The sequence below is a fragment of the Eublepharis macularius genome, chromosome 12, assembly GCF_028583425.1.
Source record: "Eublepharis macularius isolate TG4126 chromosome 12, MPM_Emac_v1.0, whole genome shotgun sequence".
Classification (NCBI taxonomy): domain Eukaryota; kingdom Metazoa; phylum Chordata; class Lepidosauria; order Squamata; family Eublepharidae; genus Eublepharis; species Eublepharis macularius.
In genome coordinates this window covers 62123168-62149724 of record NC_072801.1, presented here as the reverse complement: position 1 = coordinate 62149724, position 26557 = coordinate 62123168, and the positions used below count along the sequence as shown (strand labels likewise).

General features: G+C 46.9%; 1 protein-coding gene across 3 annotated transcripts; it reads left to right on the top strand.

The window, feature by feature from the left end:
• The first annotated feature begins 1486 nt into the window (after window positions 1–1486).
• On the top strand, window positions 1487–25954 carry CNOT3 (CCR4-NOT transcription complex subunit 3). Of its 3 annotated transcripts, none has more exons than XM_054995593.1 (19): window positions 1487–1572; window positions 8422–8468; window positions 10068–10142; window positions 10612–10679; window positions 10953–11027; window positions 11423–11512; window positions 13467–13595; window positions 14685–14780; window positions 15758–15977; window positions 16863–16996; window positions 17175–17222; window positions 17877–18192; window positions 19998–20103; window positions 21397–21574; window positions 21836–21935; window positions 22897–23098; window positions 23613–23745; window positions 23892–24017; window positions 24692–25954. In XM_054995593.1, the coding sequence occupies exons 3-19, from the start codon at window positions 10118–10120 to the stop codon at window positions 24788–24790; spliced, it is 2145 nt and encodes a 714-aa protein (XP_054851568.1). In that variant the 5' UTR covers window positions 1487–1572; window positions 8422–8468; window positions 10068–10117; the 3' UTR covers window positions 24791–25954. The 3 variants fall into 3 exon arrangements, with proteins under 3 accessions (XP_054851568.1, XP_054851566.1, XP_054851567.1); XM_054995591.1 differs by having other exon boundaries at window positions 17175–17231; XM_054995592.1 differs by lacking the exon at window positions 1487–1572 and adding an exon at window positions 3049–3086 and having other exon boundaries at window positions 17175–17231.
• Window positions 25955–26557: the final 603 nt, after the last annotated feature.

The following is a 26557-nucleotide window of genomic DNA, read 5'->3' as shown; positions in this document are numbered from 1 at the left end:
CCTGGGTGACCTGTAACTACTATCAAATTCAATGTAGCATAAGATTTTGTGGACTTGATGACAGTTCATTTCAGCTGTGGAGAAAAGCACTTTTTCCTGGCCTGTGTCTGCTTTGTCTTGTCTCCTGCATGGCCAACCATTATGGGGTAAGACTGGCCCTAACAGCACTTCAGGCAAAAGATATACCATGCAAGCAGCTATGGAAGAAAAGTGTTGCTGAAAGGAGGTATTCAGTGACTTTCCACTTTATTTCTTCTCTCAAACGTAGACAGCTCAGGAGATTGATGTGCAATTGGTAATAGCACTGTTGCCTTCATTTCTGCCCTATGAATAGTTGTTTCTGCAAGGGAAATTACTTGCACTGCAAATGCAAAGGAGACTTTACTTGGGTTTCGTAGCCTCTTAAAAGATCCCTTCATTTGGCTCCAGTCTTGACCAACTAGATTTCCAGAGTAGGAGCTTAAAGCTGGGGGCTCCAGAACCCGAACCTGCAGATCCCGCACACGGCTATCCACCTAAAACTAGCTTCACTCGCCAGGTGCGAGCCTGATGTTGCCGTGAAACCTTTCCAGCGACCCCCGTGTTTCCTTGGGCGAAAAAGTGCTACAGGCTGTAAGCTGCACAGTAAGCCAGTCCTTGTTAAATGCCTGCGAATTCTTTTAATGGTGGACAAACCGTACAAGTTTGCAATGAGGCTTGAACGGGGTAAGCAACAGCCCGGACTTAAAACTATGGGTGTTGAGAGGCTGGTCGCTTCTTCCCCTTTCATTGGCTGTTGTCAACGTAAGTCGTAGGCTCCCTCGGCCAATCACATGCCTTAATGGCCGCCTTCTGTTTTTCTCTTCCCGGCCGCGTTCTTCTCTTGCACCCCGCCCCAAAGAATTTCAGCCAATAGAAGAGAGGAATGGTTTTTGGGGAGAGCCTTATCATCCAATGGGAGAGCAACGTGGGAAAGCCTACTTCCCTACTCACAATGGGGGAAGCCACAGCCGATTCCACCGCTGCGTTCACGCCCCTTTCACTGTAACAGCCAATTATTTAATCTGTTGGGTTGAGTGGTGGTATTGCAATCCAGTAATACTTCGCTTGCCGTGGAACGCTCGCGTAGAGCCAATTACCGAAGGGAACTGTTTGAGAAGCACTTCTGATGCCCAACCTCTGATCCGCTCTGTCGTAAAGCCCGCCCCCAACAGCTTGTTTTGCGCGGACTAATAGGCGTGCCCTCTTGAATACATCCGTGCCTAGTCAGCCAATCAAAACACGAAAGTGCTTTGACGGACATTCCATTTGGGCCAATAGACCTTATCTTTCTCTATAAGTGACAGCTGAAGTCCCGTCGCGTCGTCCCGCCCCTGTTTCCCTCTACCGTCCCTCTTCTCCAACATCCAATCGCCACCGGGGTCGTTTTGAGCGGCGGGTGACTGAACCAATAATTTCCGGGGAGAGGCGGGACGATCAGGAGACGAGAGGGGGGAGGCTGCCGCCATCTTGGATGCCGCGGAGCCCGAAAGAGGGGGGAGAGGGAGAGAGAGAGAGGGAAAAAGAGAGAGACCCGGAGACCCGGAGCCGCCGGTGAGAGAGCGAGAAGGGGCGGGGCCTAGCCTAGGGGCGGGGCCTAGGGGCACCCGCGGGGACTCCGTAGGGGGTGTGGCCAAAGGGGGTCTTATAGGGGCTTTTTGGGGTGGGGGCTGTATGGGGGGAGGGAGTTTCTATAGGCGCCAGTGGGGGATCTATAGGCCCAAGGGGCTATAGAAGGATCTGGGCGTTCGGTGGTGCTATGATCTGAATTGGCCGTAAAGGGAGCCATGTGAGAGATGCGACCCCATAGGAGGAACTTGCATCTATATGGGGACGGTGGGGGATCCTATGGATAGGGAGAAGAGTGCGATCTGGGGTGGAGCGACGCGAGGTAGAAAGAAAGGCGATGTAGGCGACGTTATATAGGGTCAGCAGTGAAGGGGGGCTGTGAATATTGAGATTCTCCAGGGAAAGGTGGGCTTGTTCATATACCTTTATATGGCTTGGGCCCATCAGGGATAGGTGAGCCTGTGTGCTAAACAATTAGACGGAAGTGACCGAGTCTGCAAGGAACGTCTCTTGTGAAAGCCACCCTCTTTCCTAGAGGGATGTGCAGGGAGTTCCACAGGAACTCTGTGCAAGAGGGTTCTCAGCGGCTGGCAGTTAACATCTATAGGCTTTCACAAGGGGAATGTCCTCTCTGACTAGGGTCTGCAGGTAGTTTTGAGGTGACAGGGATCTGTATTTACCAGAAGACTTTTGTGGCTCTCTCTGGAACTTGTCTAAATAACACAGTCACATACACTTGCTTCTTTTCCCTACTTGATTATGCTTTGGCTGGTTAGGGCTGAGGAGACCAGAGACATGGGAGTAGAGAGACCCTGCTTTCAAGAAATCTTCCTGGCATTTGCGATTACAGCAGAGGTTGCCCCCTTACTGTGCTTGCTGTCTTGTTTTCAAAACTGAACACTGAGATTGACAGGATGCTGAATTTTGTTCCAGTTTCTGCATTTGCCTGAAGTGAAAGCTGAACACACGCAATACACATGATCTTTACAAACTTCATTTCAGCAATACCGTAGACCAGAAAAGGACCAGGAAAGTCTCAGTTGCTTGGTAACTCAGCTGCTTAACAACTGAGGCTGAGAGTGGTATCTAAAAACGGGGGCCTCATCCTAGGAATCTTGAAATAATTTGCTGGACTTGTAAAGTAAATCATTTGGGTCGTGTTAATAGTACCCAGGTGGTGCCAGACTGGGTCAGTCCTGGCTCGATGACTCTGATTCAGGGTCTTTTTGCCGGTTTAAGACTTGTGGCATAGTGATGGGTACATGTTTCACGCTTTGGTTCCAGGTTCCTTCTCTACCACCTCAATGGATTTCAGGCAGCAGGGCTATGGAAGACCTCTGCCTGTGCATTGGAGAGCTGCTGCAGGTTAGACTAGACTGGGCTAGATCTGTGAAAAGAAATCTGGGTTTGTAGAAGACAGCTTTGTATGTTCTGTTATTTCCATTTTACAGAAAGGGAATGGAGGCTGGGAGAGAGATTCCCCGTGACCCTGCATTTAGGTAACAACTAAAATGCACTTTGAATTCCCAAGTTTCTGGGACTTTTGGTTCAGATTATTCTAATGATGAGGCAGTCCCTAAAGCGGAACATTCTTATCAAGAGATGTGGATCCTAGATGGTTTGGTGACTGCGTTCCATTTTATGTTGTTGTTGATTTTTTTAAAAAGTACAGCATCCAGATATCTTTATCAAAGCGGTGCTACTGTTGTTGTGAAATTGCATTTTCCCAGCACTTGGAACTGTTGTGTGCTCTTCCTGGGGAAACGTGATTTTCCTGTAATGAGTACCAAGTCAATTGCTATTATGACTGCAGAGTGGAAAGCTAGTTATTCATGTGCCATAGGCCTACCTATGTGACAGTATGCATGCCGCTGTTTGAGATGAAAAATGTAAATCTGTCCCTCCTGTACTGTCTTGTTAGAGGCCTTTTTAGCTATAGCGATTTTTTAAAAACCCGATTCTTTAAAGACTGTGCAGCTTCTGGATGTATCATTGAGATATAGTGGCTCCCGTCAAAAACATAAACACAAAAGAGGCTAATATAGTCAAGGAAAGCGTCCTGCCAAATGGACTTCTTCCTAGCTTGACTTACTTTACCTATGGTTTTTTAGCAAGATTTGGGTCCAGTAGTACCTTAAAGACCAACGATTTTCCAGGTATGAGTTTTCGAGAGTCAAGCCTCCCTTTGAAAGCTCATACCCTGGAAATCTACTTGGCCTTTAAGGTGCTACTGGACCCAAATCTTTCTTTTCTACTGCAGACCACCAATCTGAAACTATTTCTATGGTTTTTTAAAGGCTGCTTGTTTTGCTGTGCTGCGATGTCCATGCCTCCAAATATTAAAAGCAGAAACCTTGTTAATTTTATATTTGATTTCTATTAATTATCAGATATCACAGATATGGCCGGAGACTGAGAGATGCCTAAAGAGGCTGTTGCCTCAAGCCAAGTTGTCTCCTCTGAAGGGTCACACATCAGTAGTGCTCAAGTGCCATAGGCATGTACGGGGCTGTTAGTGTCCAGCAATAGGCTGACATTAAAATCCTAAGCAGAGTTACTCAAGTCTAAGCTCATTGATTTCAGTGGGCTTACACTGGGGTAACTCTGTTTAGGATTTCACTGTTAGAGCAGCGTTTCCCATCCTGTGGGTCACAAAGCCTGTGAAAGTGGGCCTGTGGAAGATCAGACTGTGGAAGCTGATCTTATACACATTTCTTATTTATTCATTTTTTCAATATTTGACCCTGAGAGATATCATTTAATAATGGTTAGTGCTGTTTGGGATTATTGGCAAATTGCTCTTGTTCTTTCTTTCTTCCCCAGAATTTAGTCAGGCTTTGGATTCTGCGTGGAGTCTTACTTGTCCATTCATTCTTTTTTTAAAAAAGTTTTGTGTACTGGCTCAGGCCTGCCCTCTAGCCATTCCTGCATCCCCCTTTCAGTGGTTCGATGCTATGACTACACAGGCTACTTTCCCCCACTCTGCCTTGTTTCCTCTCTTTGGCTGTAGACAGTAGCCCTTCTCAAGATGTTCACCTTTTACTAAAATATGCTGTAATCCAGGCTGCGCTTACTCCCCCTTCCAAAATAATGAAGCCGAATACAAAATTGTACATCAAAATGCCAGGAACCGGGCTCAGAAGAAGGTAGATAAAAATAAATGACACTTTTTAAATCAAGTTTTTAATGAATTGGGTTGGATCTTGCAGAGAATTTCCATAGATGGACAAGGGGCAATTTTCATGGCTTCTCCTCTCTCACTATAAACCTCTGCTCCCCTCCCCCCATGCTGCCCTTTGGGGTCCTTGTCTCCCAGGAGACCTATTGCTGATGGAAATCTTCATCTCGATCCAAGCCAATGATTACACCAAGTGTTCCTTAAATGTTTGAATGCTGTACAAGCCTATTTAGTTCTATATTGCCAACCTCTTAAAATTAAACCTGTGGCTCATTTTGATAGAGCAGATTTAATGCCAGATAGTTTGGCCAAACCCCTGTTTCCAGGTTAGCCTTCATACTCCTTTTAAGATTCACATTTGGCATTCACTTTGAAGCCCTGGCTGGACAGTTTGGGTAGTTCACAAAACCTAGATTATGCATCTGTGTAGTACAAAGCCTCAATGTAGTTGCAAAGAGAGATGTTTTAATTGCTATAGCAACCAATTAGTAAGCCAGCTTGTTCCAGAAGCAGAAAGTTGGAGACCAGATTTAAACTGGCTCCTTTGGTTGGTGATTTTAATCAGTCCTTCCCTGGCTATGCATAAGCCAGGCCTGATTAGCAAACATGCAGTGTTCATGTAATGGCTTCCAAGTGACTTCACAGAAGCATATCAGAGGGTTACTTAATGAGACCAGTAGACACGCATCTCGGAAAAGTGTGTTGGGTCTGTTCTTGGTCATACTCTCCATAAAAAGCAGGGCACTAGCAAGGCTTACCAGGCCCAGTCAGCACTAGAGATGGGCACGAATCGAATTATGACCCAAAAAAATGCACGAGTGAGGCCGGTTCGTGGTTCACGATCCAGTGGCTCGTGGAAGCTCGTTTCCACGAACTTCCATGAACTGGTCTACTTGTTCATTTGGGTTGTATTAAAGGGGCAGTTTAAATGGCCATTTCTCCAGGGAAATGGCCATATAAACTTTTCCTGCTGCTTGCAAGCGGAAGGTCCCTTTAAACTATCAGCTGGCAGGCGGCAAGGGGGGGATCCCCCCCTGCCACCTGCCCATTGATAATTTAAAGGGACCTTCCACTTGCAAGCAGCAGGGCCCTTTAAACTGCCCAAACCCCAGCCCCATGGCATCCTCCCCCTCCTCCCACAAGGGGCAGGAAGGCCATTTTTGGCCTCTTCTGCTGCTGCATGGGCACGCAGAGCAGCAGAGGGCCAAAAATGGCCTTCCCGCCCTTCAAATGGCCACTCTGGGCCCACAATGTGGCCCCTCAAATGGCTGCCCTGCGGGCCCGCTCTGCAACGGAAGAGGCCAAAAATGGCCTTCCCACCCCTTGCGGGAGGAGGTGGAGGATGTTGCGGGCCCGCAGGGCAAGGTAAGTCTGGGGTGGGGTGGGGTGGGGGCTGCCAGCTGATAGTTTAAAGGGACCTGCCCCTTGCAAGGCAGGATAGGGCCCGTTAAACTGTCAAATGCCCCTTTCCCTGCTGCTGCTAAGCGGCCGGGAAGGGGCATTTAAACCCCACGAACCATGAACTGGTTCGTAAACTTGCCCCAGTTCGTGGTGCCTGGTTTGTGAAAACCCACGTACCTCATGGTTCATTTTTTTTGTGGTTCGTACCCATCTCTAATCTGCACCCCTCATTAATTGACTGGGCACCCAGAAACATGCTCTGCAACAAGGCAGCTGTTGAACTGATTTGGAAAAGTTTCTTTGAAGGTAGAAACTTTGAAAAGCAGTCGGCTTCCCTGGCCACCTTCCTCCCTACCTTACTGTAGCTAACGGTTTTAATTTTGCTCTACTGCAAAATGGAGACGGGTTAGGAAATGTGGGGAAAGTGCAAGCATTATTTTCAGGTGAGACAATTTGGGTGCATGCATACTTGGGAGGAAGTCCCTTTGACCTCAGCTGAACTTACTTGTGACTAAATGGGCATGGGATCAGGCTACATGTACTCCAAAGGCAACTCTGGGTGCAAGTCCCTGGCTTGTTAAGAGAGGTGTTAGGAGCGCATATTCAGGTCTGAAGGTGTCTTTGGGGCCCTTCCTGAAGATACGGTTATTTACACAAGGGCAACCTCAGAGTCTTGAACTCCTGGCTACTTTACTTACTTACGAAAGACTGTGATGGGTCTGTCAGTTGACAGCAGGGACAATGGAACACCGAGCTCCCCAAGATTTCTTTGGAAGGAGAGCGGAGATCAGGAAGTTGGAAAAGGACTGGGTGCAAAGCAGGAGGTGGAATCCTTGGGAAGATAGGGATCTAGCTATTTGGTCTACAGGAGAAGGGAGGCAGCATGGTGTAGCCCAATCCTGGAAGCTAAGCGGGGTCAGGATATGGATGTGGATCACCAAGGAAGACTGCAGAGGAAGGCAATGGCAACCCCCCCTTTGTTCCTCACTTACTTTGAAAGCCTCTTGCTGGAATCCTCTGCCTTGGTTGTGACCTGATGGTGCACAAGAATAGGCTGGTGGAGTCCCTAGGCAGTAGAATGGATTAGGCTACTTCAGATAGGGAACACATTTTTATATGTTTGTCTATATAAAACATATGCACACCCCAAACCCCTGCAGGTAGAAAACTAGCAAAGCAAAAAACAGGCTGAAATGGAACTTTTCTCCATGGAGATAAGTTTTCTGTTTTTACAGTTGCAGCCTAGTTTCTGTTATCTTAAAACTTGAAGGAGTATCTGTAAATGATATCATTCCCCCCAGCCTGCCATACCAGTGCAGAAGGGTTATATACTCATGAGTGTAGTACATTCTGTTTGGGCAGAGGGTCCCAGCTTTAAAACTTTACCTCTCCCACTGGATCTCTCTGAGACAGCAAGGTTGTATCAGGTGTGCTGTATCCACAGTAGGCAATACCAGATTGGATGGGCCAGTGGCTTCATGCGGGACAAAGCTGCTTGTGTTCACAGGGTGGGGGCTCATCTTCCACTTCATTCCACTTCCTGGTTAAAACACACACATATCCAAGTCAATCTCTATTTTCCTAGCAGTCCCCGGGACTCCTGAGTTCTTTGAAAACGGAACAGAAATTGGAGAGGCAGCCAAGAGGAAGGTAGAAATCAGATCCAGTAGATTCTCTTCTCCTCCATTTGTGTAATTTATTTATTTACTAGTTCATCTGCCCAGAAATACCTAGATAAATAGTTTGTGACATCTTCCCAGTTTAAACAAGTAAATGTCTTTCCATCCAGTTTACAGACATTCTCACCTGAAGATGACTTTTTTATCTCCCCGGACTGAGTGGAGAAGGGCTAGGGAATGGTCAGATTGCCACCTTTGTATAGCAAGTCTTCTGTACCTTTAAAAGCTGCTGGGCAAGAACAAATTCAGCAAGTGACATTCTTGACACAAATACGAAAACAAGGAAAGCTTGACCTGCTGGATTTCTGCTTAGTATGAAACTGTTGGGAGGGGGGGGGGGTTGTTTGCAGGCAAGGGAGGAATACTGTTTGGGAAGCAAGAGGCTATTCCATGGTGCCCCCCCCCTCCAACATCAGGCATGATTCCCTTAATGTTTACAGCGCTGGGCACCAAGGTGCTTTTATACGTGGCTCTCTGGCTTCCCAGCATGCCTTCTGTTATAGCTGGCAGATGGTTGGGGGAGGGAAAGGTGGGGCTTGTTCCCCTGCTAGTCATGTGCTTTCCTCTCTTGCACAGGAACCTGGCTGGAGAGAGGCAGACAGCAAGCACCCAGGGGCTGCTAGGTAAGTGCAAGCCTTCTATCGCCTTCCCTGAAAGGCTCTCAGCTCCATCAGTTAAAGCAACACAGCCAGAGGACAATCTGAAAAGGCAGCCGCCTCTCTCCCCATCCTGAAGTTTTTCTTCCTTCCCGTCCAAGTTGTAAATGTATCCAAGAGATGCTTCCCAATGAAGGTCCTTTCATTTTAACCTCGGTAACTAGTCCCCTCCCCCTCAAATTAACAACAGAATAAATCAACAGGAACCTACCTCCGAGTTTTTGAAGTGGTGAATAGTTCATGCTTGGCCCACGTAAACAAATCACAAAATGAGCAGACCAAATTTATTATAATAATAACAAGTGTGCTTATTATACTGCTTTACTAGACAAATTAGTGTCCACCGAAAGCAGTGAACAAAATCAGTGTTAGTATTATCCCTACATTGTAGCTGAGAAGCTGGAGCCGAGAGGAGTGGCTTACCCAAGGCTACCTGCTGGGCTCATGGCAGTCGTAGGATTCGAACCCGCAGAGTGCTGATTTGCATCTCAACCGCTTTGCTACTATGCTATAGGCTAGTGAGGACACCACAGAAGGAGCAGGAGAGCCATTTCTTAGGGGCACCAGGTCAAGTCTACTCACTGAGTCATTGGGAAGGAGAGCTTTTCCCTTGAGCCTCTAAGATAGGCCAGAGTCAACGAATCAGATCAACTCATTCATTTGACTAAAGAAGCCCTCCCTCACTCCTAGCACTTGGGTCAGGTGAAAGTGTAACAGAACAAAACCTAAGAATCCTGTAGAAAGCTCACTGCCTCAAATGGACCAAGCTAGTAATGGCAGGTGGGTGGGTGACTAAAGCCATCCCACCCATCTCAACCTTTTGTTCACTTGAATACCTGCATGACAAAAATTCAGCAGCTGAAATTGCCTATCATGGCATATGCAAAACAGAGTTGTTTCATCCGCTGAACTTCTGTCTGCCACACACCTGAGAGAAGTCCTACCAGAAACAAACATTAACTTTGAATTGTGCCTGCCCTAGCTCCTGTCTTTCTGGAACTAAGACTGAGTTTGTTGTAGTGGTTATAGACTAGTGCTGGGCTAGGGAGTCCTAGGTTCAAATCCTCACTCAGCTGTGAAGCGTCCTGAGCCATTTTCTCATACTCATCCTGACTTATTTCATAAGGTGGTTAAGAGATTATAGTGGAAGCTGAAGGGAGATCCATTTGTGCTGTACTGAGGAGCAATGGGATAGAAACTGTGAAGTTGGAGTACCTACTCAGGACTTCCTCATTTCTCCTCCCCCTTGTGGAATCTCTTCCATAACACAGGGGTGCCACCTCTGCCTTTACATGAACAGGAGGCCAGCATATGTGTAACAGGCAGAATTCCACCAGGAATGTTTTTTCCAGCATGCGAGGGTGGTGGTAGAGAAAGCCTCGCTTGAGGATTTCTCTCTGTTACATGGCTGCTAAGGGCACTGAGCCTCAGTCTGCCTGTTCGTTTTTTAACCCCCCTCCTTCTGCCCTCCTGGTCCCTGTTTCCATTTCTTCCCTCCCACTGGGGGGCGCCTTCTCACCTGGCCTCACTTTCTAACCCGTATCTCTTGCTTGCTCTTCTTGAAAGTATCAACGCTCTATAAAGTATGAAGAGAGCCCCTCTATAGTGAAGGAAACATGGCAGACAAGAGGAAGCTACAAGGTAAGAGTGTCTCCGGACCCCTTCAGCGCTCCCGCCTCGGCGGGGCGCTTGGCCAAGAGGGCGGGTCTGTTGCTCAGAGAGGCAGGCCCTCTGGTTCTTAGAAGGGGATGAGTCTCACTGGTTAGAGTGGGATGGAAGCAGGGGACCTGGTTTTGTGGGGAGCCGAATGAAAGAGGAACGAGGGCTTGTACCTTTCCTGGAAACTGGAGCCTGTGTTTTCCAAGAGGACAGTGGATGGAAGTGGGAAGAGCTTTGGGTACTCTGGATGCGGGGTGTGTGTCTAGTGGATCAAAAGGTTGAGGGCGAAGATGTTGGAAAAGGGGAGAGAAGAAGTGATCCAGTGCTTTCAAGATTCTCATCTGCTCCTGGTGGGCTGGAGGGTGCAGGCATAAACTGAGCTTAATGAGCAGGGAGTGGCTGGTAGTTTCAGTGATTGCACTGAGCAGCCCTCTCCTTTTCCCACTCCCAGGTGAGATTGATCGGTGTTTGAAAAAGGTGTCAGAAGGAGTGGAGCAGTTTGAAGATATCTGGCAGAAGGTGAGAATGGAGATTCTCTTTTCTCCTTTAGTTCTACTCAGCTGTTCCTCCTCATGTCAGCCTCTCCAATCAAGGTGTACCATCCTGTTGTTATTTTTTCATCTGCTGTCCTACGAAAAGTTTCTGTTCCTCTTTTGCCTTTTAAAAAATTTAATTGCTTTGGTTTTTCCCCAATTTATTGCTCCGGTATGATTTTCATTCCTCCCCTAACATTTGGGTCCCTGAACCTTTATCATGTCTTGATTTTTTCCCTCTTATCTGTTTATGCTGTAGCTCCACAATGCAGCTAATGCTAACCAGAAGGAGAAATATGAAGCCGATCTGAAAAAGGAGATTAAAAAACTCCAGGTAAGTTTCTACTAAGGCTGGTTTTGAGAGTCTGTTAGCAAACCTTGGGAGAAAAGAATGAAACACTCAGTGGTGGTGGTGGTGGTGGTGGTGGTGGTGGTGGTGGGGTGGGAGGGGAGTCTGGCATCTGAGAGCCAGAACTTCTGGGGTTTCCAGGTGAGTGTGCAGAGTACAGAAGAATGGGGATTCTGTTCCTTCAGAGTGGTTAAAGCAGCGTGGCTACGGTCTCCTTGTTTCTGCTGCTGATTGTTTGATGCAGATGAGTAGTAACTTATTCTCTCCGCTTGAATCTTGCTCTGACCATTAGCCTCTACTGCTGAAATCTGAACGTGTGTGTCAGAGGGAGTCTCTTTTGTCTCACAAATCTCTCCCCCTGTTCAACCTCTCTCCTGCAGAGATTGAGGGACCAGATCAAAACGTGGGTTGCGTCCAACGAGATTAAGGACAAAAGGCAGCTAATAGAAAACCGGAAACTCATTGAGACGGTAAGAGGTGGGAAAGGATCTGTGTGGTGCTGTTTTCTTAATTCAGAGTTATGTGGTCCATTGGAGGCATGCGCCATATTCTGTCAGTCCTTTTCCCCAAGGTCTAGCTGCCGCTTGACTTTTCTCACAGTCTGCACTGGACTTTGCTCTTCAGACCTGTAGGTGTGGGTTTAATTTTGCTTAGCTCCTCCCCCACATGGTTGCAATTGGCTAGCTGGCTCTCCTTTATGAGGTCACAGTGCCTGCCAGCTGTCACAGTCCAGATGTAGGCTGGGTGAGCTGCTGAATAGGGTTCTGTGGAGGGCCAGTGTGCCCTTGGTGCGGGTCTTCTGTGTGAGGTAGGATGGGATAGAGGGCAAGGAGAGGAGCAGCAGAAGTACCTTAAGTTCTGAAGGTAGCTTTTGGGGGGCACCTGTGGCAACTCGTCCCTTGCGTGGTGAACCACATCTTTCTGGGATTTTGGGGGGGGAAGGACTGTAGTTCAACAGCTGCTTTTACCTAGGGCAAGTTGGCTTTGTCTTTCCCATGCCTTCATGAAGCTGTGCACTGACTGGCACAATGCAGGTTCATGTTGCCTACACATGCTAGCACAGGGGTGTAGAAGATAAGTCTTCCTCTTGGAAAAGGAAAGAAAAAACTCCACTGGTGATCATTAACCAATATTGTACACCTTTAATTCTTGTTGACTGGTGAAAGTGTGTAGGTTGGATCATTCAAATTGGGGGCTGCTTTGTGCAGTAAGTGTCAGCACACACATTTACCACTGTGTGTACATCTGGCTACTGCTAACTGCAGCTCCTTAGCATATGCCTTGAGATGCATTTTGGGTATGCATGAAGTATTTTATGGGTACTCCTTAAGTGTATTTCTGTGTTAAAACATGATATGTGAAGTTGTTCTGAATAGCTGTTCTTCTTCTCAGGAATTTGCATCTCAGTAATGAAATGGTCCTTCTCAGTACGGTGACACTTCATAAAGTACATTCGCTAGCTTGGTGTGTGTTTGTTTGGAGGCATCAAGAAAAAATAGAACAGTTGTGAAAATTGCCCCATGTAGTTAAAAAAAGTAGGGCTGAAAGCCAGGATACCTAGCTGGGGGGAAAAACTGTGAATTCCAGCGGATGGCTGGGAAGGCAGGATTGGCAGTAAGATTCCCTGCGAAGTTCTAGTCTGATGCATTTTTGGCAGCAGAATGAGAGAGTAAAATCTGGAGGTGGTAAATTGGTATGGGGATACCACTTTTAAGTGTTTCCCACACTATAAAAATTCCTTACTAGAAGGACTTTTTAGTTTTCAAAGTGCCGCAAGATTCATGTTTGTTTTCCTTGCCAGAAGGAAAGTAGCACAGAAGAGAGACAGAGAGAACTGAGCCAGGCTAGAGCCTTCCTTGCTCGTATTTGCAGGGAGGTTTCGCTTTTATATATAGGAAGCATTCAAAAATTATCCCTTGTCTGCAGCCTGAAGTGGTATAGTCCATTCTGCCACCTCGTTTTGCTGCATGCATGGATCTATTTAGGCTTACACATTAAGGAAAAGCATATAGTGTAGTCCTATTAAGACTATATCACTTTGGAATTCAGGAGCGAGCATATGCATGTGTTTTTAAAAACTGTGTTTGTTTAATTTAAATATGGCAGATTAAAATAATCACTCCACAGGTATGCATTGAGTGGAAAACTTCACCCTTTTACTGCTCTTTCTGTCATCACAGTCCAAGAGTGAGGGTGAGGGTGAGGGTGAGAGTGAGGGTGAGAGTGAGGGTGAGAGTGAGGGTGAGAGAGAGCTGCATCAGTCATCCTCTGGTGTGCCATGTTTATCTCCCTTACTGCCATTGTGGATCACTGTCCTTCTGCTCCAAAAGGTTCATGGAAGTGTGTATGTAGAGTGGTTTGGATGCTTTGTTGTCCTTTGATCTGTTCTTTTCCCTGCTGAGCCTCCTGCTTTTGTCCTTCCAGCAAATGGAGCGGTTCAAGGTCGTAGAACGCGAGACCAAGACGAAAGCCTACTCCAAGGAGGGGCTCGGCCTGGCACAGAAAGTGGACCCAGCCCAGAAGGAGAAAGAGGAAGTTGGGCAGTGGCTGACGGTAAGAAAAACGTCAGGCTTGCTTGGGGAGGGGGTCCTGATGGAAAACCTGGAGAAGACATCTTCAGTAGAAGATGTTGAGTCGTACAGAGAGATTCATTTTATTAAGAGGGCCAGATTTAGAGTGTTTAGCTGTGAGGAGCTACACTGGGCCAACTCAGGCTCAGGGGCCCATCCAGCATAGTAATGTCTACTATGACTGAAGGAGGCTTTTTAAGGTCTTGGAAAGGTGGAGTTCTCTTCCGGGTCCTGCTACCTGAGATGAGAGGGCTTGAGCCTGGGGACCTCAACTTGCCAAGCTCAGAGCAGTGGGGTGGGGTGGTTTCATTTCCTCTTTTGATCTGCTCTGCAGAGGGCTTGGGAGAGCTTATGCTTTGAATGGAGACCAGGATGGGTGTTATAAATATAACAGAAAGGAAGTTACAGAAGTTAAAGAAGATTGTAAGCATCAGTAGTACATGGTGACAGGGAAGATTCTGAAGGGAGCAAAGCCATGCGTCTGTTGGTATGACAGAGCTGTCATTAAGATTGCTTAGTCGCTTTCACCTGCTACAAGGCCGGGGCAACTGTCCATCAGATTGCATTCCAAATTGTTCGGCTTGCGTTGTCATGTTACCATGTTGTTGGCATTACTATGAGCAGAGGGCAGGTGTGATGTGCGAAAAGGGCTGCAGAGCAAATGGCTCAAGATTACTTGGGTTTTAAGGTAAGGGTAAGTTTTGGAGCTCTGTGCTGTTGGGCGGTGGGGTTTTCTTAAAAGATTGTGGCGATCTGGCCAATGAAGAGGTACCCATTATTGAAGGGAGTGGAGACTCCATCATTAACTGAGAACATAGAAGCTGCTTTACTTGAGTTAGGCCTGGGTCATCTTGCATGGTATTTTCCTAGAAGAACCTACCCAGAGCACAAAAGTATTTGTGCCTAGCATTTGGTATACTGGCTCTGCGCACAAAGATTCCTTTGGCTGATTATTAGTATCATGGCTTATTTGTTGTTGGTTTTATTTACCTACCTAGTCTTTTGAGTGTAGTGGCTCGGGGCTGAATGGGAAGTGATCTTTGTGCCTCCCTTTTCTCTCTTCCTTTCCCAGAATACCATAGACACCTTGAACATGCAGGTGGATCAGTTTGAGAGTGAAGTGGAGTCACTTTCTGTCCAGACACGCAAGAAGAAAGGAGACAAGGATGTGAGTTGTTGAGCGTCCTCCTTAGAGTCTGTGTGCCGGATCATACGGGTTCATATATGGGAGGTAGCCTCACTTGTGTGTTAAGAGGGGGAGTTGGAACTTCTGGGTTCTTAGGGGATAGGACTGGGGAACTGATAGCTCAGGTGGAATGAAAGGAGGGTACTGAAGCCAGGTAACAAGTGATCCAAGTGGGGAATTGGCAGCCATTGATAATAGCATAGGAAGCAATCAGTATTGGGTTCTGTTCAGTGCAGAAGGCATCACTGATTTCCCTTCTGGGTTGGAACTGGAAGGAAAGCACAAGTTCTGGAAGTTGGCTTTGATTTTCTTAACCCTGTCTCAAAGGCCTAGGGTGGATAATGCCATTAAGAAATTACAGGCACTTACACACACAGCTTACCATGTGCTAGCTTATGGTGGGCAATCTCCCGCTGATCATCTCTGTTGCTTACAGCAGTGGCAGGATTAAAATTAAGAAAAACCGTTGCTGGCCTCTGCACCAGTATGTTACTTTTGGGTAAACCATAGAGTCTACCATAGTTTCAGGTGATTCACAGAACTATCCATAGTCACTTTCAGGTTGTACCCAGAAGTGATGTTGCCAACATACCTCCCCCCACCCCATGCCCCTGCTCCTTCCCAACCTTCCCACTGGATGCCAGGCTTTGCCTGGCAACTGCTATGCATGCACTGAATCACATTTGGTTAAGGCAACTCTACAGGTGATAGAGTTGAGGGGCAGAGCAGGTAGTGATGCTTGTCTGCCCTTTTGGTTGTGCTTGTCCAAGCTTAGGACTTGTGTTATGGTGGCTTTTGGTCCCTGTGGGAGCCCCAAGGGTTCAAAGTTTCAGAGTCTCAGTGCACACCTTGAATTGTTTCTAGACTGGGTGCAGCTATAGAAGAGTTTAGAAGAATTGGATCCTTTGGTCTTCAATGCAGTTCCCATTGCCTTGCTTTTTCTCCCCCCTTGTCCTCAGAAGCAAGACCGGATTGAGGGTTTGAAGCGGCACATTGAGAAGCATCGGTACCATATCCGGATGCTGGAGACCATCCTACGAATGCTGGACAATGACTCCATCATGGTGGACTCCATCCGCAAGATCAAAGATGACGTGGAGTACTACGTGGATTCCTCGCAGGACCCCGATTTTGAGGAGAATGAGTTCCTCTACGATGACCTCGACTTAGAAGACATTCGTAAGTGCCTCTCATGGGTCGACTGCTTTGGAAAGGGGTGTGAGCATCTGTCTTCACGGGATGAAACTACATTTGGGTCTTAACAGACCCATCACTTGAAGTGTCGCAGTGCTTGTTATGGAAGCTAAAAGGGGCACGTGCCCAAACCATTTAGGTCGACCAGATTTCTTCCTCCCCTCTTAAAATCTGAATCTCTGGGGACTAATGTCAATTTGAAGACATTGACTCTTGTTATTATCGTTATGTACAGCAGTTGCTGCCTTCACAGCTGTTGATATTGCATTGGGTTGCAGGTCTCCTGTAGTTCTTTGTGTGTATTACTGCTAAAGCAGTGTGTTAACCTGATCTGCTGATTGAACTGGTGCAGTTCAGCTGGCTACTGAGGGCCAAACTACGAGTGACGTCTTACACAGGTTGGACACTTGTCAGCTTCCCTCAAGTTTTGATGGGAAATGTAGGCATCCTGGTCTTGCAGCTGTAATGGAGAACCAAGCTGTAAAACCAGGACGCCTACATTTCCCATCAAAACTTGAGGGAAGCTGACAAGTGTCCAACCTGTGTAAGGTGTCAGTTGTAGTTTGGCCCTTAGTCGAAATTCCTGCTTCCATTGTGGAGAGAAGCAGGTACAATAAAGGCTGCGTGCACCAAAATATTTTAAGTTGTGCAAGTCTCTGTAATTTGTTTCTGAGAAACAGAAGAAGGAACAGTTGTGGGATTTGGTAAAAAGAATATCAGCTTTCTTCTTCTTTCCTTAAAAAATGAGAGATTTGCAGTATCTAGCCATCATATTGAGCCTGCCATAGGATGAGCTCTTGTTGTGCTGGTTATAGACGACTCCTGGCCTAGTTTTGGTTGGTAAGCTTCTCTTTGCTCTTGGCCCTACAGCACAGGCCCTGGTAGCCACTTCCCCACCCAGCCACAGCCACATGGAGGATGAAATGTTCAACCAGTCCAGCAGCACGCCCACGTCCACCACGTCCAGTTCCCCAATCCCCCCCAGTCCTGCGAACTGCACAACGGTAAGGAGGATCTGTTTATAGCCCACCTTTCTCCCAAGCAATGTGACTGAGAGTCCGTCACAGTTGTTTAGGGAATCCTTCAGGAAGGCAGGTTGCAGCCCAACTTGCTTGCTTAGTCTCTGGCTAACCATTCCTCTCACAGCAATACTAAACTTAACCTCCCCTTTCCTCCCCTTAGGAAAACTCTGAAGATGACAAGAAACGGGGACGGTCAACAGACAGTGAAGTGAGTCAAGTGAGTGTGGGGCCCAGGGATCATAGCTCAGTGGGTTTGAAGGAGAGGCCAGGAACTCTCCTGGCTTGACTAACTGGGCAAAGGGAGAGATGGGATAGGGACCCAAGTGTATCATTTCTGAGGTGGTGTGGCCCTCTTGTGGAGACAATACCCAGAATGCACCAAGTGTACGCAAAACCTCCTTGCCTATGGAAGCCTTGTATTTTGGGCAAGGTTTCTGTCTTTGCCTTCATAACAGAACTTTGATAGACAAGGAAATATTGCCAGTGTGGGAGATGTTTCCAACTGAGCTATCACTCATATGTATTCTGAGGAGGTACGATCTCATCAGAGTACTTTACCGTATCAAGAACTGTGGCATAAATCCACACAGTCTCAAAGACTTAATGGCACTCGAGTCTTCAAAAGAGAGGGGCAGTGATTTCCACTGGACCCTCTACCAGGCACAGAGTTGGAGGGAGGCTTAACAAACTGAAGCAAAAGGAGGAAGTGGGAACTTCTACTCCACAAAATCCAGATACATACCAGTTGTGTTTGGAGGGCCAAGTGAACTATGACTGCATAGTTCTGGGTTGTTTTTTTTAACAGTGAGTGGAGAGAAATGGTTATGAGCCTAAATCTTTTCTCTGTCTTCCTTTCTTCCAGTCGCCAGCAAAGAACGGTTCAAAAAGCCTCCACAACAACCACCATCAGCCACCCCCCGCCATCCCCCCCAGCTACCCAGTGGGCAGCGGCTCCAGCACTTCCTCTTCGTTGGGGAACGGGCCCGGCTCCAACAGCAACGGGACTGTGGCTGGCAGTGGGAATGCGAGCAGCAAAGCAAACCCGCCGGCGGGGCACGCACCCACCACCCCAACTCCTTATGCCCAGGCTGTGGCACCCCCACCCACCAGCACCAACGCCTCTCAACCCAGGCCACCCAGCACCCAGCAGAATGCCAGCAAGCAGAACGGGGCAACCAGTGAGTCTGTGTTGGGTTCGGGACCAGGGTCAGGGGTCGGCTGTTATTCCAGGTTCTCCATAGACTAGGAAAGTCACAGCTTTTTTTTTCTGGCTCCCAACTTTTCAGAGCTGTTGAGATTAATAAAACCTCTTCCGACCTAGGAGTCATTTTTAATTCTGTCTTACAACAAGCAGCCCATTTCTAATATTTATAAAAGCATGTATGTCCTTCTCTTTCTTGGGGATTATCTGCAGATAGTTGTGAGTAGGGAGCCCTGGAAATCTGGAGCTTGTACTTTCTTCTTGCTTGGGGTTGGAGATAATCTCTCAGCAAAATCTTAGCAGCCCCACTACACAGCAATTTCCAGGTTGGGGAACCATGACAGTTAACTTGCACAGAACCGGCACAAATGTTGTCATTTTAGACATACTCTCCCCTATCTTTTTGTATTACTGGCATAATCCATCTTGTGGGACCTAACCTGCAATTTGGAGACCAGCGGTGAAGGGAGCCTCACACTATGTGCATGCTACTTCATGGCATAAATGAAAAGACCAGGGCTCTGAGATGATTGTAATGTACAGGGCTTTTTTTTTTTTTACAATGAGGAGAGAAAAGAGTGGTGCAAAAGGCAAGGCATAACAAGCAATGCGTGGCAGCAACAGCACTTGGGCCTACTTGCAGCATAACCCTAGACATGTCTACTCAGAAATAGTTTTTTAAGTGTTCAGTGAGGCTTACTTCCAGTTAAATATGCAAAGGATTTGCAGCCTTGGGGGGTTTATGGCCCCTGAGGATTAAGACTGGCAGGTTAAATAAATTCACCAAATGGCCTAGAGAAAAAATGTCCTGTCCCTTTAATATAGCCACAGTGTGTGGAAATGGGCAGTTGAAGCTTTTCACAGCAGAGAGGTAAATAACGTCCCATTAAGCCTCTACTAAAGGGACAAAACATTCTTCTCTAGGCTGGTTGGGAGCTCAAGGGTTAAGCAAGGGCTTCAGAGAAAAGATGGGGGAGGAGAGGAGTTGTGGAGGGAGCCGTTATTTTAAAACTACTTCTAAAAAAAATTGCTGCTGAAGAAAAATGAAATGTGTTGGGAAATTGTTTGGTTTTCCTAAATATTTAGTTGGGGGTCTGACAGGGCTTTCAGGGGACTTTGACAGGGGCTGGCCTCTGTTCCTTTTAAGAGCCACAAGTGGAGATTTCCACAGGTGTGGCCATGAGGAGATTAGTGTTGGAAACTTTTCGCTTCAGAGATTTTAAAGCGACAGGGGCCTTGTTCTGACTGGAACTCAGTTAGCTCTTGGTGGTGATAGCTTGCACCAGGGCCCATCCCCAGGCCAACTTGTAGGCCTTTAGTTTCCACAGACTAATTTACCTACACTCTGTCTCAGTTTTTCTTCCCTGCGTGGCAGCTGGAAAGCAGGTTTGGAGCACTCTATTGTTGTATAGTTTTCCACTTTGGAAGCTGCTGTTCCTTTCACTGAGGCTTGCTTCAGTGCAGCAAGGAGCAGATGACAAGGTTGTGACAAGCTTCACCTGCTGCCTTCTGCTCATCAAGATGCTGTTGAAGGCTCAAGAGCAGGCTAAGCTGGGTCTTTTTTTTTTTTGGTCAGTTGACAATCTGTGAGGGAGACCACTATAGACTGGGAATGGGCCAAGGCAGGTGGAGGTTGTTATTCTCCTGCCCTTCCTGGAATTCATGCCGGAGCAGGGAATTGAACTTTGGACATAAAGGCGCTTTCTCCTGTTTTGTGTAAGTTGTATAGGTGGTTAGCCCAAATTAGAAACCATGAGCTTATCCTTTCTGTCTCCTGACCAGGTTACAGCTCTGTGGTAGCCGACAGCAACTCTGATTCGACACTAAGCAGTGGCAACCAATCCTTGCCTAACCAGACATCATCGCACAACCCCCCCAGTGCTTCCACGTGAGTTTCCCCTTTCAGTATATGTGTTTTTGCACTCTTTCTCTCCCTTCTTTGCCCACCCTGGGAGCCATTTTGGGAGCTTAGCAAGTATAGTTACCTATCAGCTGAGAGAACATTGTTTTGCTTGCCAAACTCATCTGACTCCTCTCAGAATTCTTTGGATTTGCCTCAGCTTTTTGGTTAAAAAACTTCCATGACAACTAATTGTTTAGGTCATTTCTATTCCATCGTTCTGTTTCCTAAAACAACAAAATATAAATCAGCATAATCAAATGCCATATGAGACGGTAAAATTTGCAGTATAAAATCAGGTCAATAAAACAGGAGGTCAATGTCACCTTGAAAACTAACAATGTATTTCAGCATTAGTTTCTGAGGAAATGAGCTCAGAGTCACAATGCCAGAAATAAATGTTGCTGGTCTTTAAGATGCCACTGGACTCCTGTTTTTATTTAACTGCTGCTAAAAACTTAACACTGCTTCCTATTTAGAATTAAAATTGGGTCAGATGCTGTAGAGAATAAGAAAATTACCTTCTAGAGTAAATATCAGCCAGTCCAGCTAGTCTAAATAGTAGGCCACTCAGTGCCAAATCACTTCTGGAACATTTCTGAAGGCCACGAGAGGGGGCCAAGCAAACCTCAGAAGTCAGCGGGTTCCATGCTATGGAGGCAGTGGCTGAGAGGGTCCTATCTTGAGTGCCTGCAAACCTTAATTCGGGGTAAGACTGGCTGTTGGCACAGGGCACTCGCTACTGATACCATCCTTCAGCAATCCCAAATTCTGTGTCAGCAGAAGAGACCCATGTGACTTCTTTTATTTTTTTAACTATGTAAATTGGGTTTTGCCTGCCAGTAAAAAGTCACAACATTATGAAGGCTAGTGGAGCTCAGTTCCTTTGTCATCTAATTAGGACATCCTTCTGGCTTCTCAGATGCCAGCAGCATTACTCACACATGGTGAAGCATACCCCTGTCATAATGAAGGCTACAAACATGTGTTTTCAGTAAGAGAGCGCTGTGGTTCTCTGAAAGCCAAATAGTTGCATCCCAGACTACAGTCTGCTTTTCCCCTCTCCCCACACGTAATGCAATATAAGCAAATGGGTAGAATTTGGGTTACGTTGGTCCAGAATTCTCATTCTCGTCTTGTTTTATACACAGTGACCTGTACTTCACCCCCACTCCCAGTGTAGATCCTTTCTTGAAAGGGCTGGGTGATGCAGGGCCAGGTTTTAGTTTAAGAGACAAGCTGTCCTCACAGCCTTGATATCCCCCCTTTGCTTTTCTACAGGAAAGAGCCCAGCGCAGCCCCACAGCCGCCTAGTAGTGGCAACAGCACTGCATCCAGCCTCCTGGTGCCTCTGACTGCCAACCCTCCTGTCTCGCCCACACCCAGCTTCTCCGACAGCAAGACAGCCCAGCCACTGCTCAATGGGCCACCCCAGTTCAGCTCCACGCCTGAGATCAAGGTGAGAGGCCTACTCTGTCCACTGCTAGCTGGTGAATAGTAATCTTTTTATCACCCCTTATTGTCCTCTTAACAATTTTGTTAGGCTGAGAGGTTGGTGATTGGCTCAAGATCACCCACTGTGCTTCATGGTGGGAGCAAGAGTGAGATTTGTAGTCTCCAGTGCTGTAGGTGCTATACTGCAATGAGTCTCAGTGGAATTCTGAAAAAGCAAACTGCCTTCTCTTGTCTCCAATATCCTGTTGTGTTCTCCGCTTTGCAGGCACCCGAGCCTCTAAGTACATTGAAGTCGATGGCTGAGAGGGCAGCAATTGGCTCTAGCATAGAGGACCCTGTGCCATCTCTTCATCTCACTGAAAGGGGTGAGGACACATCTTGTGTTCATCATTTGGGGGGAGGTTGTATGTGTATAAAGCTATTCCTGAATAAATCCCTTTGCAATCTGGGTATACATTGGAGTCCTTCAAAAATTTCTGTAGCAACTGACATCCTTGGTCAGAAACTAATTTTCTTGGAGATCCACTTTGAGGGTGAGCTAAGGGACGGGCTGTGGCTCAGTGGAAGAATTTCTGCTCAGTATTCTTTAGGTCCCAAGTTCAATCGCCAGTAAAAACGGGTTCATGTAGTAGGTGAAAGATCTCCCCACCTAAGACCTTGGAGAACCACTGCCACCTCGATTGGCCGGTGGGCTGACTCAGGCTGCTTTTGCATACATTGAATAATGTACTTTGAATGCACTCAGCGCATTCTTGCAAGTTGATATTCCTGTGTGAAAAAGGAAACATTTGCAAATGATTGCTAGAGTGCATCATCTACTATGTGTGAAAGCAGCTTCAGTCTAAGGCAGCTTCATGAGCTAAAGTAGGCTAAGACCTACAATCCCTCCCTCTTCTCATCCCAAGCTTGGCAGGTTGTCTTGCAAATGATGCTTGCCCCCTTGTGTCTAACATCTGGAGGGGCCAGATGGTCCAACTGTGGAGGATGAATTTGACTCTGGTGGTTCCAGTTGCTTAGCCGAGTGTCTAAGGAACAAAATAAAGAGGACCCCAAAGTCTTAAACGATGAGTTTTCGGCTTTGCTGCCAACAGTAAAACAAAGCTGCCCTGGTGTGATACAGCTGCAAAGTCTATGCCCAAGGGTGGAAGTTGTCTCAGATCCAGGCACTCAACACAAGAGTGAGAAAAACATCTTTAAAAGGAAAACCATAATGAGCGGATTCAAAATAAGAGCACTTGAATGGTATATTGAGGCTTGAGTATATTATCTCCCTTCTGAGTGACTTATTCTCTTCTTTCCCTCCCTTTCCCTTTCCCCCTCCCTCAGCTGACATCTTAATTACTAGCACGACCTCCCAGCCAGCCTCCAATCAGCCCCCCCTTCAGCTATCTGAGGTGAATATCCCCCTTTCACTTGGGGTGTGCCCCTTGGGGCCTGTGCCTCTCACCAAGGAGCAGCTCTACCAACAGGCCATGGAGGAAGCGGCCTGGCACCATATGCCTCACCCATCTGATTCAGAAAGGATCAGGTAAGGAGGGCTGTGTTTTATTCTGTCCTGCTCTGTCATTATCTTTTGCCAGGGGGTGAAGAGTTTTTGGCATTCCCTTACTCAGCCTCCTTCCTGTTTGTTTTTAATTGTTGTTTTGTGTGTGTTGGTTCTTAATGTCTTTTTTTAAGTTGTTTGCTGCCTTGAGAACCTTTATGAATGGAAAGGCTGGATAAAATATTTTTAAATAAAAATATGTTGGGATTGGCAAATAATTTTTTTGCTGGAGTCGTCGTCAAGAGAGTAACTTCTGACTGTGGTTATTCTAGAACAGTCAGTTCACCAACAGTTCAGTAACAGCGTTAGGAGGGAATGCGTGACTTGCTGGAACTTGGGTTTCAGCTGTGTGGGAGGGAGTTCGCTTTCTATTTCTCTCTCTTTCCCCTTGGAAGGATCTGGAAGCCAAGGGGCTTTTTCCTCATTGCAGACTCATTCAGACTTCTTTCCCTGATTTTTTTTTCTCTCCCCCCCCCTCACCGCCCGCCCATCTCTTTAGGCAATACCTGCCTCGGAACCCATGCCCAACCCCTCCATACCACCACCAGATGCCTCCCCCACACTCCGACACAGTGGAGTTCTACCAACGCCTCTCCACAGAGACTCTTTTCTTCATCTTCTATTATTTGGAGGTGAGATGCTGACCCTCTTTGTTTGGTAGGGACATCTTTTTTTCTCATTGGGGTTATTCTGCTCATGAGGTACAACCCCCAGCATCTTGGATTGTTCCTGCTGGATTTCACAGCCCCTTTCCATCTTTCTCTTTCCCACTTTAAAGGGTACGAAGGCACAGTATCTGGCAGCGAAGGCACTGAAGAAACAGTCGTGGCGCTTCCATACCAAGTACATGATGTGGTTCCAGCGGCACGAAGAACCGAAGACCATCACGGACGAATTTGAGCAGGTGAGACAGGGAAAGTAGCTACAGAACACCAAGCATATGGGCATAATATTATCTGGCCCATAGTGCAGTCAAGAGATCCCACACTGTCTTTTCCTTCTTCTCATACTGGAGAAGGGGCTCCAGTTACGAGGAAGTATACAAAAAGAGGGGTGATGGTAGGGGAAGACATCATAGGCGTAGCCAAACAGAAGAAGCTAACGCCATCCTTGTTAAATCCAAAGCAAATCTCTGCAGCTACCTGGATCAGAAAATCTCCCTCCCTAATTAAAATGCCTTAAAAGTTAAAAAGAAAACTTGGGACTTTCTGCCATGACCATCATACAGCTTTCTGAATGTTGCCTTGAGTCTTGGTTGCTTGTTGCAAATGTAGTCCATGTGCCAACTGGGTTTGAAATAATCACATGGTACCACCCTCCCCTGTTTCTGAGGGGGAAACTCAAGTTCTGAGTCCTATCCAAGTTGGAAATCTGAAAGGATGTGTGCTTTTTCTCCCTTCCTCTAGTTTGTTTGCCTTGGTGGGGCTAAGTTATTTGTAATCCCAGTTTAAGAGCTTTCTCTGGCTAATAAATGCAAAACCTGCAGGGCTTTTTTGAGAGGAATATCTGATCATAGCATCCCATCAGTGGAGAGATTTGATTTTTGTGTGTAAACACTTCTGTTCTTCTTCTGTCTAGGGCACTTACATCTACTTTGACTATGAGAAATGGGGCCAGCGCAAAAAGGAAGGTTTCACCTTTGAATACCGCTACCTGGAAGACCGGGATCTGCAATGATGTCCTGGGCCAGCAGGGGGTGCCAAGCCTTCCTTCCTGAAATAACTGCAGTGCGCAAGGAGCAGCGGCCAAGGGAGAGAGACCAACCAACCCCCCCATCTCACCCCATTTCCCCCCACCCCAAATCACAACCTGGGGAACATGGGGCTGAGCCGCACGTTTAAAAAAATGCATGCAAGTTTTAAAGTGACCGCGGGACGGAGGAGGGGCGGCGGCGGGATTCTCTTCTGCCTTTCCCTTACCTTTTCAGCCTATAATGCATACAGAGAGGTCAGAAAAATGGGGGATGCTCTCTGTGTGCACCAGTTTTGGGTGAGAGAATGGAGATTAAAAAAATTCCCCCATCTCCAATTTTTTTTCTGGGGGGTGTCCCGAATCAGAAAACTTACGCCCCTCCCTACTGCAGCAAATATAGAACAGACCTCCCACCCCCGCTATCTCTGTGCCAATTTGATCCTGTATGTGCATAATATAGAGGGTGCAGGGCCCTATATGAGTGACATAAAAGTTGGAAGTGTCAGGGGCCACTCAGGAAAAGCTGCCTTCCAGCAATGCCAACTTGTCACTATTGAAAGCTGTAAATGATAATAGCACTCAGCACAAAAATATTCTTGAGGATTGGCACCTTTGATGAGACAACCTCCTGCAACTTTCACTTGCCTCCTTAAGTGTAGTGATTTTGGGGGCTGGGGGGGTGTAATGTCCATCTGCCCTCATCCTACCCTGGCTTGGAAGAAGTCCATAAATTTCTGGGTCTGAGGAATCCCATACCTTCATTTCCCTTACTGCCACTCTGTCTTAAGGAGTCCCCCAGTGCTGCTTCTCTCCTCGCCCAAGTTTTCCAGACTTCATCCCCCACCCCAATTTGGTATCTGAGCTCATAATCTCATGCGCTGCTCCTCCTAAAGAGACACCCTCTCTCCTCGATTACTTGCAATTTATTCCTGATCAGAGGGGGAAAGATTTGTGGAAGGGGGAGAAGGGAAGGAAGACCAGGGGGAGGGGGAAGACGGCTGTGTTCACTCCCATCTCTCATCTAACCCCTCCCTGAACTGGAGCACCCCGCCCATGCCGCTGTTTAAGATATTTTTTCGTAAGCCTATTTTCGTTTTGGAAAATATTTATGAATAAATAGTTTTATATGAGTGTTCTTCTCTTGCAGAGAAACGGGAGACCAAAAAAGGCCTTGTTTGTGTGTGTGTGTATGGGGTGGGGGCGGGGCTGGGAGATATGAAATGTATCCAAACTCAGTTAATTGCCCATCCCCCCCCCCAATCAAGGTAAGGGCTGTGGTTGACTGAAGGACAATAGAATTACACCTGGCCTGAATTAATGGAAAATCTGAAAGTATCCATTGATTGGATTTCATGTTTGGGGCCTAAATAGCACTGGTGTAGGCCTAAGCTTCTGGCTATAGTGAAAATGATATATCCTTTGTGCTGGAAGCTAAGAGTGGAAAACCAGTTTTACATAGGCAGTCCTCAGGCTGTGATTCGTATTACTCGGCTTTTCCTATCTCTATGGCTTGCCTTAATGTTACAGGTTGGCCTGGCATAGCCTATATTAAGGTCCTGTTTGTCCTTTGTTACCCAAGTAAAACATTCTTCATCTAAAAATTTGCACATGCTCTGCTGCCCCAGGAAAAGCTGAATGTTGTAACCTGGTTGACTATTGCAAAGAAGTGTGTTTAGAACTGTCTCATCACTTGCCACTTCAGAAAAGCAAAACTAGAATAAGGGCTCCTGTAAAGCACCTGGAATGCTTTAG

Excerpts from the sequence above, each read along its gene's own strand:
- CNOT3 (XM_054995591.1), top strand. The coding sequence starts at position 10,118 with ATGGCAGACAAGAGGAAGCTACAAG. Across the intron at positions 20,104-21,396 it reads AACCCCCCCAGTGCTTCCAC|GAAAGAGCCCAGCGCAGCCC; the intron begins GTGAGTTTCCCC and ends GCTTTTCTACAG. Across the intron at positions 23,099-23,612 it reads TCTGATTCAGAAAGGATCAG|GCAATACCTGCCTCGGAACC; the intron begins GTAAGGAGGGCT and ends CCATCTCTTTAG.